Genomic DNA, 15,026 nt, shown 5'->3' on the forward strand with positions numbered 1-15,026 from the left:
AGCATGACCTTATAGTAGAAGCAATACAGAACTCAGTCACACATGTTAGCATTTAAAATTCCAAATTTTAGGTGAAAGACCAGACCTTTAGCTTTAATCAAATCTAGCTGCTAAGCTGAAGGTGCCAACTGGACTTAAAGTTACCAGCAAATGTGACCTACACTTGACTGACCTAAATAGGGAAGTGCACCAAGTAAGTCACCCAACTTTTTCTTATGCTCTTTCTCAAGAGTATAAAAGGAAAAAAAAAGAACAACAACAAAAAAACCATTTGGCTTCACCGGAAACATTCTTAGTTAAACCAGCCCTTTATACGCTTACCCTTAACTAACATCATCTTTTAACAAGAGAGGGGGTTAAACTTTATTCAGCCACTGATGCTATGCTAGCAACTTAATTTAAGGGGCAACACAGCCCATAATGAAACAAGCTCACCTGGGTCTCCCACCCCCCACTGCAGAATCTAGCCCATAACACTGTCAGTGGTGATGACTGGGTAGCAACCCCAAACTCAGCCACTCATCACTACATGGCTACAGTATTTCTCAAGACCTGCTGGGAAGAACTATACAGTTTACTTACAATATATTACCAGCTGTAATAGGTGAATAAAGCAAGAACTGCCACAACAAAATCTACCTCTGAAGTGGTCCAGGCTTATGCAACAAACCTGACAAACCCAGTTTAAATGTCTTCTGAAGCCACAGCCGAAGGCAAGGGAGACTTGTAAAAACACACAAACAGCTGAAACCAAAAGGGAAACTCAAAGGATTTTCCACAGGGCTTGGTTTGGAGCTACTGGTTGTGTGGCACTCGGTTGCTTGCTGGGTTTACACCACGACAGTGCATAAAAAAGGAGGGTGAGTAAAAAAGCAGACCACTGTAATACTCAAATTAATTACTCTGATTTTCATTAACCACCAATGCCATTTTTAGATGCATCCTCTAAGTGCACACCATTCAGTCAATTCTCTCCAAATAATGAGGCACAGTCACACTGCACACACCAGGAGACATCAGTGCTTCAATTCCTCACGAGTGAGTATTTTACTGTTAAGCTTTTGATACTTGGACTTCTTTTTAAAACTATTTAGTGTTTTTGTTACTTTCAACAAACAAAATGAAACTTACTTCCTGGTAAGCAAACAAAAACACCTCAGTGTTTTGTTTGGTTCTGGGTTTTTTTTAGTTTGTATTCTCTGGCTAAGTTCAACGTTCATAATTTAGGAAAATAACCTTACCATACATTTGCATAAAGCCTCAGCCAGCAAGACACAGCACACAGATTAATAAAGGTAGCCCATGTGAAAAAAGAAAACCTCTACTTTGCTACTAGAGCTTGCTATTACTGACATTTTGTCTGGAAAAGAGGTCCCTTTTACTGTGAAATGGACTTTAAAATCCCTGTCAAGACTTTTAACAGCAAAGAAAAATAATTCATAATGGTGATGTTCATTCTATAATAATACTTTAGATCAAAGCCTTCTTCCTAAAGGGAGGTCCTAAAATAACCAGAGCTGCCCATACATTCAATAGAAGCTACTCCAAGCTTTTCCTTCAGGAAGGAAGAAAATACCAGGCAGCAAACCTACAGCAGGTTCTCGCTTCTTTCATACAGCACTGAAGGAGAACAATGTTTAAAGCCCCATTAAAAACTCCACAAATGTTAAGTACAGAATATGAATTTCAGTTTAACAAACAGTCCACTTCAGGCAGACCATCTCTGACTAGCTTTTCACTTCTATTTTAAAACATCAAAGAAAATCAAATTTCAGGGCATTTTCTTTCTGTCATTAGTATTTCCCAAGGCAGCATGCAGAGCAGTAGCTTTTAAGTCTGAATTCCTCTACACTCAGAAAAAGCCCTTAGTCTGACCTCAAGGCACTGCACTAGGACTTGTCACAATTTGTGACCCAGCTATGTTAATCATGCTCCTTGGCGAGTGGAAACCCACAAGTGCTGAACCAACTTCAACGCCAAAGTTTTAGCACTTGAAATTTTGAGAAAGGCGAATTACACAATTCCATCTCTTTATCCACATTACGATTTCGGTTAAATCAGCTTTGTTCCCTTAAACCCAAGAAGGAAAAAAAAAAAAGGCATCATTCTATTCACAATTCAATACAGCTGTGTATGACTGGCTTCAGCCCCAGGCCACAAGCCAGGAACTTCTGAGTTCAAGTCTGGCTCTGCCTCTGACTTTCTGTGTGGCCTCTGGATTTCTCTGCTGCTCCTCTAACGTCTGTACACTTACCTTAGAGAAAGGCACTTGCTTGGTTTGTGCAGGCTTTTCCCAAACACAAAACTCGAACTGACTCTGAGAGCCATTTTCATTGTGTATTTCACAGGTGTACAGACCACTTGTGCCCTGCCAAGAAGCCTCTACCTGTCAGTTGATACCTGGTGGTTTTTAACTGTAGTAACTGCCAACATGCACTTATTACATACATGCATACAATATCAAACACACACAAACAGAAAAATACGGAGTAAGCTGGAAAATAGACAATTATTTCAAAGTTTCTTAACAAACAAGTTAAAAAAATGAAATTGAGTTACATGCTATAATTCAACTTACAATGAAGAGCTATCTGCAGCCTTGTTCTTTTTAATGCACTGACCCAGTGATGAAGCCAGTTTTTAACAGCTTAGCATGAAACAAATAGAGCAAGCAATGCTCAAGCTAAAATTACTACAACTAACATTTTAAATATTACCTAAACAATAGAAGAATGGCCTAAGAATGCAAAGGGAAAGAAGCATTTAAGCTTAACCAAGTTATCTAACACTAGCTGAAGCATCACTTAAAAGGTAAGTTTTTCAAACAAAAAGATCAAGGGAAGTTACATAAATTTAAACTGACCCTATACTTGCAAGTCCATGGCAGGAGAGTTTCACTTCTCATTTCTGGGACTGAAGCAAAACATCACAGCTTTTTCTGAGCATGAAACATTCAAATACAGGTCATGACCTTTAAAACAGTCACCTTTAAATTCACATCTGAGAAACTATCTTGTCCCCAAAACATTATCAAGACAGGCTGACTTTCCATAAATTAACCTGTTAAGTTTTCAACGGCCCAACTATGGCAAGCTAGCTTAAAGAATGCTGCAACTGAGGCTTTAGGGTACATTAAGCTGCAAAAGTAAATTCTAGACTCTCAAAGTTCAGCTTTTGTCTGCTTTTGCCCTTTTCATCTTGTTATACCTAAAATCTGGTAAAACCACACTTCCTACAGTTTTTTGTGTCAGGATATATATTTTATTTATAGTAGCTGGCAAATGTAGAGCAAAACTACCTCCTAATTAATAATACAGCAGAGTTAATTTGATGCAGAATAATGTGTTATTTTGAGATAAAAACAGTCACTCAAGGACTTAACAAGAAGTCACCATTCCAGAACAGCTACCATGTAAGATGAGGTGGTTAAATGCAAATTCAGGTAGCTTTTGCACAAGAAGACTAAACTGGTTCCAACAGCTGAAAAATTATCTGTATGTAAGGCTTAGGATTCTCCCATCTCCACCTTTCTCTCAGCACTGCCTGGTTTGGTTCCTTTGCAGGTAATGTGAGCATTACCTGCAAAGGAACAGAAATCTTGACTCTGTAACACAAGGCTATTTCATTTCCAATTCCCACTAATATTGTTAAAACTGACTTCTGTAGCACCATAGCACCAGCTGGAACCTTCTTTAACACTAGGCTGAAAAAAGCTTTTGGGGTTTTACTTCAGGTTAACCAAGCATTTTTAGAGGCAATTTGAACCTAGCCCACATTTACATTCCCACCAATGCACATGAACTTGTAATGACATCCACAAAGAAAAACAGAGGTAGATTCAAAATTACATATATATATAACCTCAACAGGACATCCTCTATTTCCATGTAGCATATTTTTAACCAGTTTTAAGTGCATTATTTTGTGTTTTTCTAAGATTTATCATAGAAGACGCCTTGACTAAAACAGTGAGGTAATAACACTAATAATACCCAAGTAAAATCTAACAAAATAGGAAAGGTTTATTTCCTAGTCTTAACTAAGATATAGAAGAATTCATTTTAAAAAATTCACATGGGAATGAAACAATTTACTATTTTCTGCTTCACAGGACAACTGGTTTTCAGTGTACACAGGAATAAGCTAATAAAAAAAAAAGTGCTAAGTTTTGGTACCCTGTGCCCTGTCTTCCCCTGTATATAGAAGGTAGCCATTTTCACTTTTATTGTCCTCAAACTCTCTCCAAGACATAGAACAGCCTGAAAGAAATCCAGCAAGAGCTACCAGATTAGGATTTCCAAGCATTATAGTACCAAAATTCCCTTGTATGTTGTGATCAAATCATCCTCCCTATGAATTGCTCAGCAAAAGACTGAGCACATGCACATGCTGTACATTTAGTGGGCAAAGTCATGTATCAGAATATTTCAGTTTTACTTTAGCTGACAAAGTTCTCAGTGGTAGCCAACCTCTTGCCAAAGAAAGCTGTTTTGTAGTCAAGTATATCTAGAGTACCAACACAGAATTAGAACCATGTGTTTTAAATCAGACCCTGAATCTGGCATGATTGCTTAAGCAAAATTATATACAATTAAAAATATAAATACTAATACAGAAGCTGCAACAGGAGTGTGAACGCTGCTACATTAGCACCCTAATATTAAGTTGCAATGTCTTCTACTACCAACACTAAAATACAAACCAGTGGAAAAAACATGGAAGAAAATACTGAAGACTTATGTTAAGGAAGGTTTAAGTGACAAAGGACACTGCATCCTGGAAAACTGGATAGCTCAGGCATAACCAAGTTCACAAACATACAATGAACCAGAATGACAACACATTTGTGTGTATTTGCCACAGAGCACATGTAAAATGGGACAATTAAGCTCTACTCTAATTAATGGTTAAGTGGCATTAACAGATTATACATTTAACCTTTCCTATTTTCATATAGGTCAACTAGCTCAGAAAACCTCAGAATCTACAAAAGCCGTTTTAAAAACCCCAATTCCAGCAGTTTCACTGCAGTTTAAGTTTTGCCACTTTCCTACGTACACAGAGGCTGTGCCCAACAGCCACTGAGATAACAAGTGGATGGCAGATTTATGACTATGTTATTCAGCAAATGCTGTGCTTAAAAGGGGGGAAAAAACCCCACTGAGAATACCAGAAGTGATTTTCCCGGTGTTTTTTTTTTTTAAAGGAATACTTCTTCTCTGATTCAGAAATTAAGGCAATATTCTGCTTTAGTTCAAATCAGTTCAGCTGCTATACCCAGACCAGTACTTCAGGAAGCCTTAACTCTACATCTGCAATCAAGTTGAGCATGATTGGTAATTTTCCCGGTGTTTTTTTTTTTTTTTTTTTTAAAGGAATACTTCTTCTCTGATTCAGAAATTAAGGCAATATTCTGCTTTAGTTCAAATCAGTTCAGCTGCTATACCCAGACCAGTACTTCAGGAAGCCTTAACTCTACATCTGCAATCAAGTTGAGCATGATTCCCTTATAATTTTAACATGCACAGTGAGGTTTCATATAATTTTAAGGAACTAAAAACGAATGGTCACCTTGATTTAAAAACATTCATGCCTTTCTGCTTTTTAGTTGCTGAAGTAACCATGCTGTTCAAAGCATACCCGACGACAATGGAGCTCTATGTCAAAATGATGCTCTTCTGACACAAATTAGACAACTACTTCTTTGTTTGCAGAGAATGTATCTACAAAAATAAACATTAAAAAGCTGAAGCGTTTTTTCGATGGACTACCTCCCTGGTATTATTTCTTGCTGCTCTTGTTGGAGCTACCTCAAAATCTGTTATCTCCCCCACTGCTAAAATGTGGCCTCACACATCCCATCCTAAGAGAAGGACTCCCCTGCTGGCATGAAATCAAACACAATTGTATCTTGATGCCTTGTTTCAGTTTTGCTGTAGTAAATTCCAAGGTCACATTTCACTTCTAAAAGTCTCAATTTAACACATGTTTTTATTAATATAAACATGCCTTATACTTTTAAGCATTTACCACCCATCAGTATTCTTAGATGATTTTCTCTGCCTAACATATACAAGCATCCATATAATTGAGTTCAGACACAAATGGTAGCACTGTAAGGAGCAGCAGTCAACTTTCATTCTTACTGTGTTTTTTTAACAAAACTGCCCTCACTACCTCCAGATGTATCAGCACACATTTTTCCATGGTGTTTAACCCATTTTGGTTTGTTCTGTCTTGAAAGTACATCTTGTGTTTTATTAATGTATCTTCTCTTAGGTATCTGAAAAAACTCCAAGGGTTGTATCTTGTGTTATGTTTTCCCACATGACTAAACAGGCTAATTAAAAGTAGTCCTTAAAGTACAATATTTTGAATAAGTTCTTCAATTTACTCAGGCTATAACACCCAAATATCACACCAACCAGTTCTTAAGATACAACTTCTCAGAAATTATTAAAAAATATACAACTGTAGTAACAGCAGGGCATTTCATCCCTAAACTATAATGCCAGCATACTGTATACAGACAGGAAAACAGCCTTTAAAATGACAATATCCATTAACTGCAGGAATTCCCTTCAGAAGTCTGCAGATGGCACAAAAAACCCCAAAACAACCAGGGTTTGCATATACTCATGCTGCTCCCAGAATATATGATCTGTCTCAGCAAGAAAAAAAAAACCAAACCCAGCAAAACAAAACCCCAACCAAACAAAAACAAAACACAAAACCCCCTGTTGTGTTGTTTAGTAGGAAGCCTACGTGTAAAGGAGAACTTAAGCAGTGACAAGTGCTAAATGTACAGCTCTGGAGTTGGAATTCACCGCAAATACAAAAAGCGCCACAAATACAAAAAGGCACCGTTCCTCCTGTGTTCTGAAGAACAATTACAGCACCATCACAACAACAAAATAGAAATATTCTCAGTATATAGTATTTATCTCCATGATAGCTCCACATTTGCCCTTAATGCTGAAACGGCCAAAACCTGTTATCTTGACACCCAACTTCAAGCCACTTGTTGGTCCAATATTTGAAACATGGCACATGCAATCACACCATGTAAAACTGCTAATGCTAGCATTACATTAGCAACTAAAGATTTCAAAAGAAATACATCTTTGTGTTAATCTAACCTAAATTTTACATCATTAATTCTGGAGCAATTATGTTAGCCCAATATTTAAAGTTTAGCTACTTGGAATCTAAGGTAACAAAACTAGAACCCTGATACTCACATCTGATTCCCTTGACAGAAAATAAAATACAGGTCCTTGGAGCTAAACATCCTATGTATCTTATTTTCTTGCCTCAAATGCTGAGCTTTTTAAACAGGAAACCAATACTTAGCGAGGCAAAACAGCTCTTAGGAAGGCAGTAGATGGTTTCCTAATCAATTAAAGCAAAAATCACTGAAACTTTTCAGTTATGAACTACTACCAGCTGAAGAGAGTACCAAGGGTGCAGCTTCCAAGAAATATTGTTCAAAATAAACTTCTCACCTTCCACCCTGGTCCAAAAGGAATGTAGATCCATAATGGCCAGAATTAAAGAACTCTGTTTCAAGATGCAAGACAGGTTTCTAAAATGGTACTAGGAAACTTATGGACAAAAACTCTTCCACAAATACTCTATTTCCATGGATTTTTTCCTCATAGATTTGACACTTTCTCCTCTACTAAGCCACCTATTACTAAGTAAGAAAAATTTTTTAAAAATATTAAGTTCAGCTGAAATCAGCTGGCAAAGACTGCATGATCTTACAAAGTTTCTTTTTCTTCTTTCTCAGCAGGAGAGAAAGAGACTAAAAGAAAAGCAACTGAAACTAAGCATACTGATCTTTCAGTCACTTGTTTTCGCTGAATTTTTTCCCATTAGAACTGCAGACTCCTGTATATTGAAGCTCAACAGTAATAAGGCTTTTCTTGTCAATTATTTCTCAAGAATCTCTTAGATGTAGTGCAAAAATCTCCAGGGGTTCTGCTAACTACAGACTTCACTGTAGCTTTCAACCTACTAAAACAGTCTGCTTTGGAAAGGGACTGATTCCTGCAGATACCAACAACAATTGACATGCAAATGCAAACAGAAAAATTTAATAAAGCTTCTGAACTCAGCATCGTCACTGCAAACTGAACGAAGCAAAAAAACTTCCCTGCCCCCATGCCTCTGTAAGCTTCAAACTGATCTAGAAATTGCAACTCAAGTCAGGTCTCTCAAATTTAAGTGTTTTGTTCCTGCTGTACTGCAGGAATGCACTGAATACAAACAGCGGTGTGAATTGCCCAGATTCACACTTGAAATCCTACGGCTGCACAGTACTCAACACACCCCGCAGTGAGATCTGAGGGGTCAAAGCGTATTTATAAGAGACATTATTTTAATTGGTCTTTCCTATTCACAATTACAGTCTCACAAAGCTGCTCAAATATTTGACAGACTCCTTACTGGAATGATTTTTACTATTCTCAATAGGTGCCTTTTGTCTGACCCACAAGAGCTTCTGTAGCTAGGAGCAGTAGCAGTTATTGGGAACCACCCTGTACTCCATCACCTCAACCATCAAGCTGTAGGTGCAAACATCTACACATTCTGCAAGTGTGTAACGTAGGCAGTAAGGCATGAAGGCAAAAAAATACACAGAAAAGGCAAGTACTGTTCTGAAGTGCAGATTCTGGGAAGACTACATCCTACAATACTGCCAGCTCAGGACACAACTTGGTTTTCTTTACTTCTTCAGTTCAGCCATCCCATTCTACAGCAATTACCACATAAACTGCAGTAACTGATGTTTCTGTCCAGTAAGCACCAAATCTGAGAATACTCCTACTTTAGACTGCATTTGAAAATAGTTCTAATGACTAATTATTCTTTGTCAATCAACAGGTAGATTCAACATATTCTGGCTACATCCAGATCTCCACTGAGCCCAAGAAGGTTTTGAATAACAAAAGCCATTCACAGTACATCATGTCAAAGACAGACAACATTTTTATAGCATTTCCTCAGATACCTGCCAGTAACATGAGGATGGAAACTAGTAAGTTCATTAACCCTAAGCAATGGGCATGTGTGACTTCATGTATTAACTGGGTAATCCATTACTATTAAATGCTTCATGAACAAAATTACCAGCAAAAAAACTGTAAAATTTGAGCAGAGTTCTCTTTTATTGGCTTCCTCTAATTTAAAATTAAAAAAGAAAACTCCAAAGATACCATCTCCTAATTTCCATGAGAAACAACACACTGCAGAATTATTTTGAATATTTGCTAGCCAGTGCAGAAAAAACAGTCCCAATACGTACAAGAATATAGTGACAACAGCCAGATAGATTTCAGAAGCTTATTGAAAACGTATCTCCTCCATTTCTGTTTAACTACATGCATGTAAAGCCACAAAGAAATATAAAATATGAGCCATCTTGTAGGTTTACAAAGTTCATCTGCTAACCACAATCGTTACACTAACGCACTGCAATGTGGAGTATATTCACACGATTATTTGCAGAATTATCTGCTGCTTACATGTACAGCTACAAAAAAATATCACAATGCAGCGCCTGTGAGGAAGGGGTGAAATATAATGTACACCACCACAGAAATTTTTTCATTTAACCCCACAGAAAGGAGCATTACATCACACTCTTACAATGCAGGAGGAGGGGCCTGTTCTCAGAAAGCAAGCTCCAGCTATTTCCCTTTAATTTTCTGCTTGGTTCTGGAGGGAGTTGCAAAAATAACTCGGATTTAAATTTTTAGCAACACAGAAGGCTCGGGAAAAAAAAAAAAAAAAGGCGAGAAAGTAAATGTAGGCAAAGGGCTGCGCTAAGGCGGAGATGAACGCTTGCCTCCCGTAGAACACAAACCGCCGGCAGCGGCCAGCATCCCGCACATTCCTGAATACCTGGCGCACGCCGGATGGGCCGCCGGGCCCGGCCGAGCCCGCGCGGGAGCCCCCCTCCGCGCCCCGGCCCCGCTCCCGCCGAAGGCACGGCCCCGGCCGGCCCCGCTCCGCGCCAGCGGCTGAAAGAACGCGAGCCCGGCTTTATACATGCAAATTTTTGCAGCAGATTTAAGAGCTCCGGGTGCTGTGGGGAAGAAATGTCTCTTTAAAAAGCCTTTATTTAAATAAAACAAGATTTTCAGCACTATCTTGTACTTCACCGGTTCGAAAAATACAAACGATCTTCTGGAATTTGCCTAGGTGGTTTAAATTACAAATATCTTCCAAATCCACACGGCACTTGTAGGGAGAGCTCCTTCTAAAAAACCCAAAAAATCCACTAAAAGTGCCGTACACGTACAAGCAGACAAGATCTGAGGCAAGTCTTTGTGCTAGAGAAGACACCTCTGCCAAACCACGGATGGAAAGGGTCCGTTCAGGCTCATAAAGAAATCAACTGATAGGTAAAAACAATAAAACATAAACGTACCACTAACCTCATAAAGTGCAGCAGTGCTTAAATCCAGCGAGTTGAGGCATACAAGGTAGAAATGGAAATGAAAAAAAAAAATCCAAAAATGGTTTTGTGTTTTTTGCTTTTTTTTGTTTAGGTTTTTTTTTCCTTTTTTGTTAATTTTTCTTTTTTGCTCTCCTTATTTTTTTTTTTTTAATTTCAAACGTTCAGAACCCAGCAGACGCTCCGTCGGCCATTTTGGCTGCGCTCCCTCGCTCTCTCCTCTCGCTCCCTCCCTCTCGCTCCCTCTTGCTCTCTCTAAAGGAAGCAGCTTTTTTGTGACCTTCAAATACGGGCGGCCCACGTGACCCCGCGCGCGCTGTCACTCACCGCCCGGGCCCGGCCCGCCCCCCGCCTTAAAGGGACAGCGCCCTGCCCGCAGCCGAGCCCCGCGCCCCGCCGGGCAGCGGCGAGGCACGGACAGGGTGCAGCGGGGAGCCCCGAGAGCGGCCCAAATGGACCTGCTCTCTTTAAAAATACAGCAGCTAATTATGCTAATTCCACATTAGGGTGCAGAGCCGACAAGCGGCGAATGGTGAATGTTGAGTCCCTGCAGCCACACGCGCCGGGAACACCGAGCCCAGCGCTCGCTCGGAGGAACCCCCATTTTAAGCACTACGCCCTCCTCCCTCAAGGACAGGAGGTTCGCGCTCAGACCGAAGTTAATCCAGGTTGTAACCAGAGTGCCCACACCACACGCACGCAAAAAGCCGAGATCAAGGTCCAGACACGGAACACCCGCAGGACAGCGGAGCAAACTCGGTCTCCGGCTCCTTGCCTGCTTCAAGTCCCAGGCTGCAACTCTGCCATTAGGCAGACACTCCACAGCCTCTTCCCAACAATTCCCACAGGTAACCGCTCTAACAGCGGCTGAAACAGAGAATCCCAGCACCCTGTAACATTAAAAAAAAATCTGCAGGGTGTTTCCAGATGTTACCCTGAATGTGCAGAAACAGTAAAGAAGACAGTTCAGCAAAAGGATATGGTGACGCAGGTATGAGCCTGCTGTGAGGAGCCTTGCTCCTGAGTCAGCCCAACACAGGTAGGAAATGCTGGAGCTGACTGTAATGGAACCGTGCCGGGGGAGGGAACTGACAGCTCGCTCGGGAAGCTCTTGGGAGCCCCCTCAGAATCGAACCCTGAAAATAAACAAGTTTTTAATTCTGCGCAGTTATGCAAGGTAATGATGTAAAAGTAAAAAAGCCAAAACACACCTGAACACCAGGAGAACTTGTAACATGCACACCTTTGTACAGACTTTGTGTCTGGGTGTGTGCAAATTGCTTTAAATACGCTACAGCAAGTACAGTATGAATACTGCCATCTCAGACCTACAGTTACATTGCTGCTGTGCTTACACGAACTTCTACTTAACCATTCTGTGTAAAATTAGCCAAAGATTAAGTGCTGCTAAATCCTTTAGACATAAGACCACTGATCAAGTGTGAGGCGAAGTCTGGCAAGCGGGTCCACTCTGAACCTTGTGATTTAATGGGTCTCTCTTACCCTTTGCGCTCTTACTTTTTTTTTGTTTGTGCTCCCAGTTCCTGCACAAATTTCTTCAAATTGATCATGATCTGATTTTCCTTGCTGTGCTTCATCCAGGTAGTAAGCAATATTGTGAGTTGGAGGAAAAAATCCAACTCCTGGCCCTGCACAAGCCACCCTAAGAATCACACCGTGTGCCTGAGAGCGTTATCCAAACGCATCTTGAACTCGGTCACAGACATGGTGCTTTTGCCAATACCTTTGACAGGAATTCTTCAAGCATCTAAATCACTCATTCGTGACAATACCATGGAATGAAACTAACTTGGAGATCCATGGGAGGGCACTCCAAATGAATTCATTCGAGGGGGCAGAAGCTGCACATCTTATGAATGAGAATACAAACCATTAGTATGTATTACCATAGAACATAAGCCACTGGCCTCTGCAGGAGGCCATGCAAGGCTAGTGTGGCTCTGCTTCTGATGTGTTGTGCTCCCACCCTCATGATCAGGCACAGGAATTCAAACGGGGATTCTGCCACTGACAGGATTTCTTCAACAGGACTGCAGCCTGCGCTGTGACCATCTGTCTCTGCAGGCTCAAGAAACTCTGGCAATAGCTAATGTGAGTTGCATTTTTGGGGTACTTAATGAAATAGAAGCAACTGGATATAACTGCTCAGGTTGCTCTGCCTAAACCAGAGCAGAGAATTGCCCCCCTGGATGTAGCAGACTGGAGTGTTTTGTGGCTGGTCAAATCCAAACATAGCAATTTAGGAAATGTGGTGAAAACTCAGGGAACATCTTATTTGTGGCAAAACCCAAAGAGAACACCACAATCGCTCTAAATTCCTAATGACAAAATCCAAACCAACTGCTAGGCATCTGATTCACAGAGTTTCATTAAAAGCAAATGTAAATGCACATCTATAAAACAGCTACCCCCTCTTGAAAAAAATACAGAAAGTACTGCAGCTACATGTTCTATGCATGTTCACACTGAGTATGACAGTATGCATTAAGCTACAGACAATTTTATTCTCTCTCAAAAGCCAAATTGTTTCACTGAGACCTATAAATCCCCTTAACTTCACTAGGGTTTGCCAATTCTCCATGCTGAAGTCCTGGAAGCCTTTACTTCAAAGGAGCTGATAGTACTGTGATGACTTTCAGAAGCAAGCACTCACTTGAGCTGCTATGTATCCAAGTTGAAATAATTGCTATAAAATTTCACCTTGCCAATGTTTTATTGACCAAGCTTTTTTAATCAGAAAGTAAGCAAATTATCAGTGAACCAAAAAATATTTAGAGAGGCCAGTATGGGTAATTCTTAAATAACTGTAGCTTTAATTGAAAATTTTCCACTAAACTACCATTTGAAAGGCATAAATTCTTTACTTATTCTTGTTGGCATACTGATTAAGATGGCTAACAAAAAGTTTTTAGGTTTTTGTTTGATTTGGGAGGTTTGTTGAGTTTTGTTTGTTCGTTATTGAGCACAGCAGTTCAGAAAACAATGGAGCAGAGCATAAAAACACACAGCATATCCAAAACCTGCACATTCCTTTTCAGAGGGCAACTGCATTTCCAAAACCTAACCATTAATTATTCTGATGCCAACAGGCTGTTAATAGCCAGTGTTAACAGGTTATAGCCTTGTTATGTGCTACTAACTTATCTGATTACAAACAGTTAATTTCTAAGCTCCTTCCACCTGAGGATCATAAAGCACTTAAAAATCTTTAATGAAGCCTCACAGTGCTCCTATGAGGACAGTATCCAGTATGAGCAGACATATACATGCACATTAAGAGAGATGCTTACAATCGTGGACTCCCTGCACTAGTATCTCAACTGAGACAGGAGAGGAATAGGTTTTTTAATTCATATTAAGCTGTATTGTGGTTTTAGTAAGAGCTCTTTCTTTTTGATGACCTATCAATAAGAATCAAGCAATTAGGCTTCAATATCATGTACACAGACATGCTCCAGTGTCCAGTGGAGGTATCCACACCCTCCAGCTGTCATTGCAAAGAGGAGACCTGGTCTGTCTGACCTGTAGCTCTTGACTCGGATGTAAAAGGATCCGAGTTCATCCCAGTCCATATGCAAAACTCCCTCTTTCATGAGCTGGCATTTTGTTTGGGCTCAAAGTCCTACAGTTTGATGTCATATCTTATTTTGAAGGCTGCACCCTCATCGTCCCAACACTGGACCCCACCCACTGGGCTTTCTATACTGCCTATACACCCATAGCAATAAATGTAAGACTTATTTTTCCCCCCAGAAAGTTCTTCATAGCTGATACTATGACAGTGGAAAAGTCAATTAATCTCCTACTAACACAGCTCTTCAGCAGAAACCTCAAATATTAACAAGTTTCTCATAGCATGAATGCCTTGTCACCAGCTGTCCTTTCTACTGCTGTTGAAGTTTGACTCCTCAAATATTAGAGGAAAAAAGGCAGATTTTATTGCCCAAGTGAACTGAAGCCTACATGTCCCCTACCCTACTGCAGCTCATCAGTTAGATTTCTCCAGATCTCCCTCTCCCAACCCCAGAGGTGGGGTGCAGCAAGAGATGCAAGATAACTGGGGGCAGATTACTCACCAGCTCCCCAGGCAGTCCCCAACAGCCTGGGATTACAATCCCACCAAGCACAACTCTTCAAGTTAAAAGGGCATGCCTGTCTTTCCTCAGATCAGGCTAAAAGCATAACTCAGGGTAGGGACGTGTATGCAAGGACTACGTTTCATAGTTTCACAATTTCAAATAATAAAAAGCAGGCAGAGAACCCAATAAACTGAGGAATAGAATTAAAAGTCTTCACTTTTCATTGAGTGCTCTTAAAACCACCATATGGTTTACTTCAAGGGAAACAATATTTTTTTAATATTAAAAACAGTATCAGCCCTGGATAATGGATGGTTCAGATCACTTTAAAATTATTTCTTTCTGAATAGACAGAGATGCTGAGGCCCAACACTTCTGAAAATTGAAGATGATAGCTAATTCTGGCTGTACTAACATACATTTTTTTAGTCTTCACAGCAATTTCACCTAAGCCATTGTGC

At 40.1% G+C, this 15,026-nt stretch overlaps 1 protein-coding gene across 19 annotated transcripts in view; it reads right to left on the reverse strand.

The window, feature by feature from the left end:
• TNRC6B (trinucleotide repeat containing adaptor 6B) overlaps positions 1-15,026 on the reverse strand; it is a 132,306-nt gene that overhangs the window by 71,593 nt on the left and 45,687 nt on the right. The window contains exon 1 of one of the 19 annotated variants that reach the window (XM_039725299.1): positions 10,446-11,505. The exons of 17 other annotated variants lie outside the window; for them this stretch is intronic. In XM_039725299.1, coding sequence (XP_039581233.1) covers positions 10,446-10,450 — 5 coding nt within the window. In that variant the 5' untranslated portion in view covers positions 10,451-11,505. Of the gene's footprint in view, positions 1-10,438; positions 11,506-15,026 lie in introns of those variants that run through there. One more of the 19 variants, XM_039725301.1, reaches the window with a different exon arrangement.

The sequence above is a fragment of the Passer montanus genome, unplaced genomic scaffold (assembly GCF_014805655.1).
Source record: "Passer montanus isolate IOZ18808 unplaced genomic scaffold, ASM1480565v1 scaffold55, whole genome shotgun sequence".
NCBI classification, from domain to species: domain Eukaryota; kingdom Metazoa; phylum Chordata; class Aves; order Passeriformes; family Passeridae; genus Passer; species Passer montanus.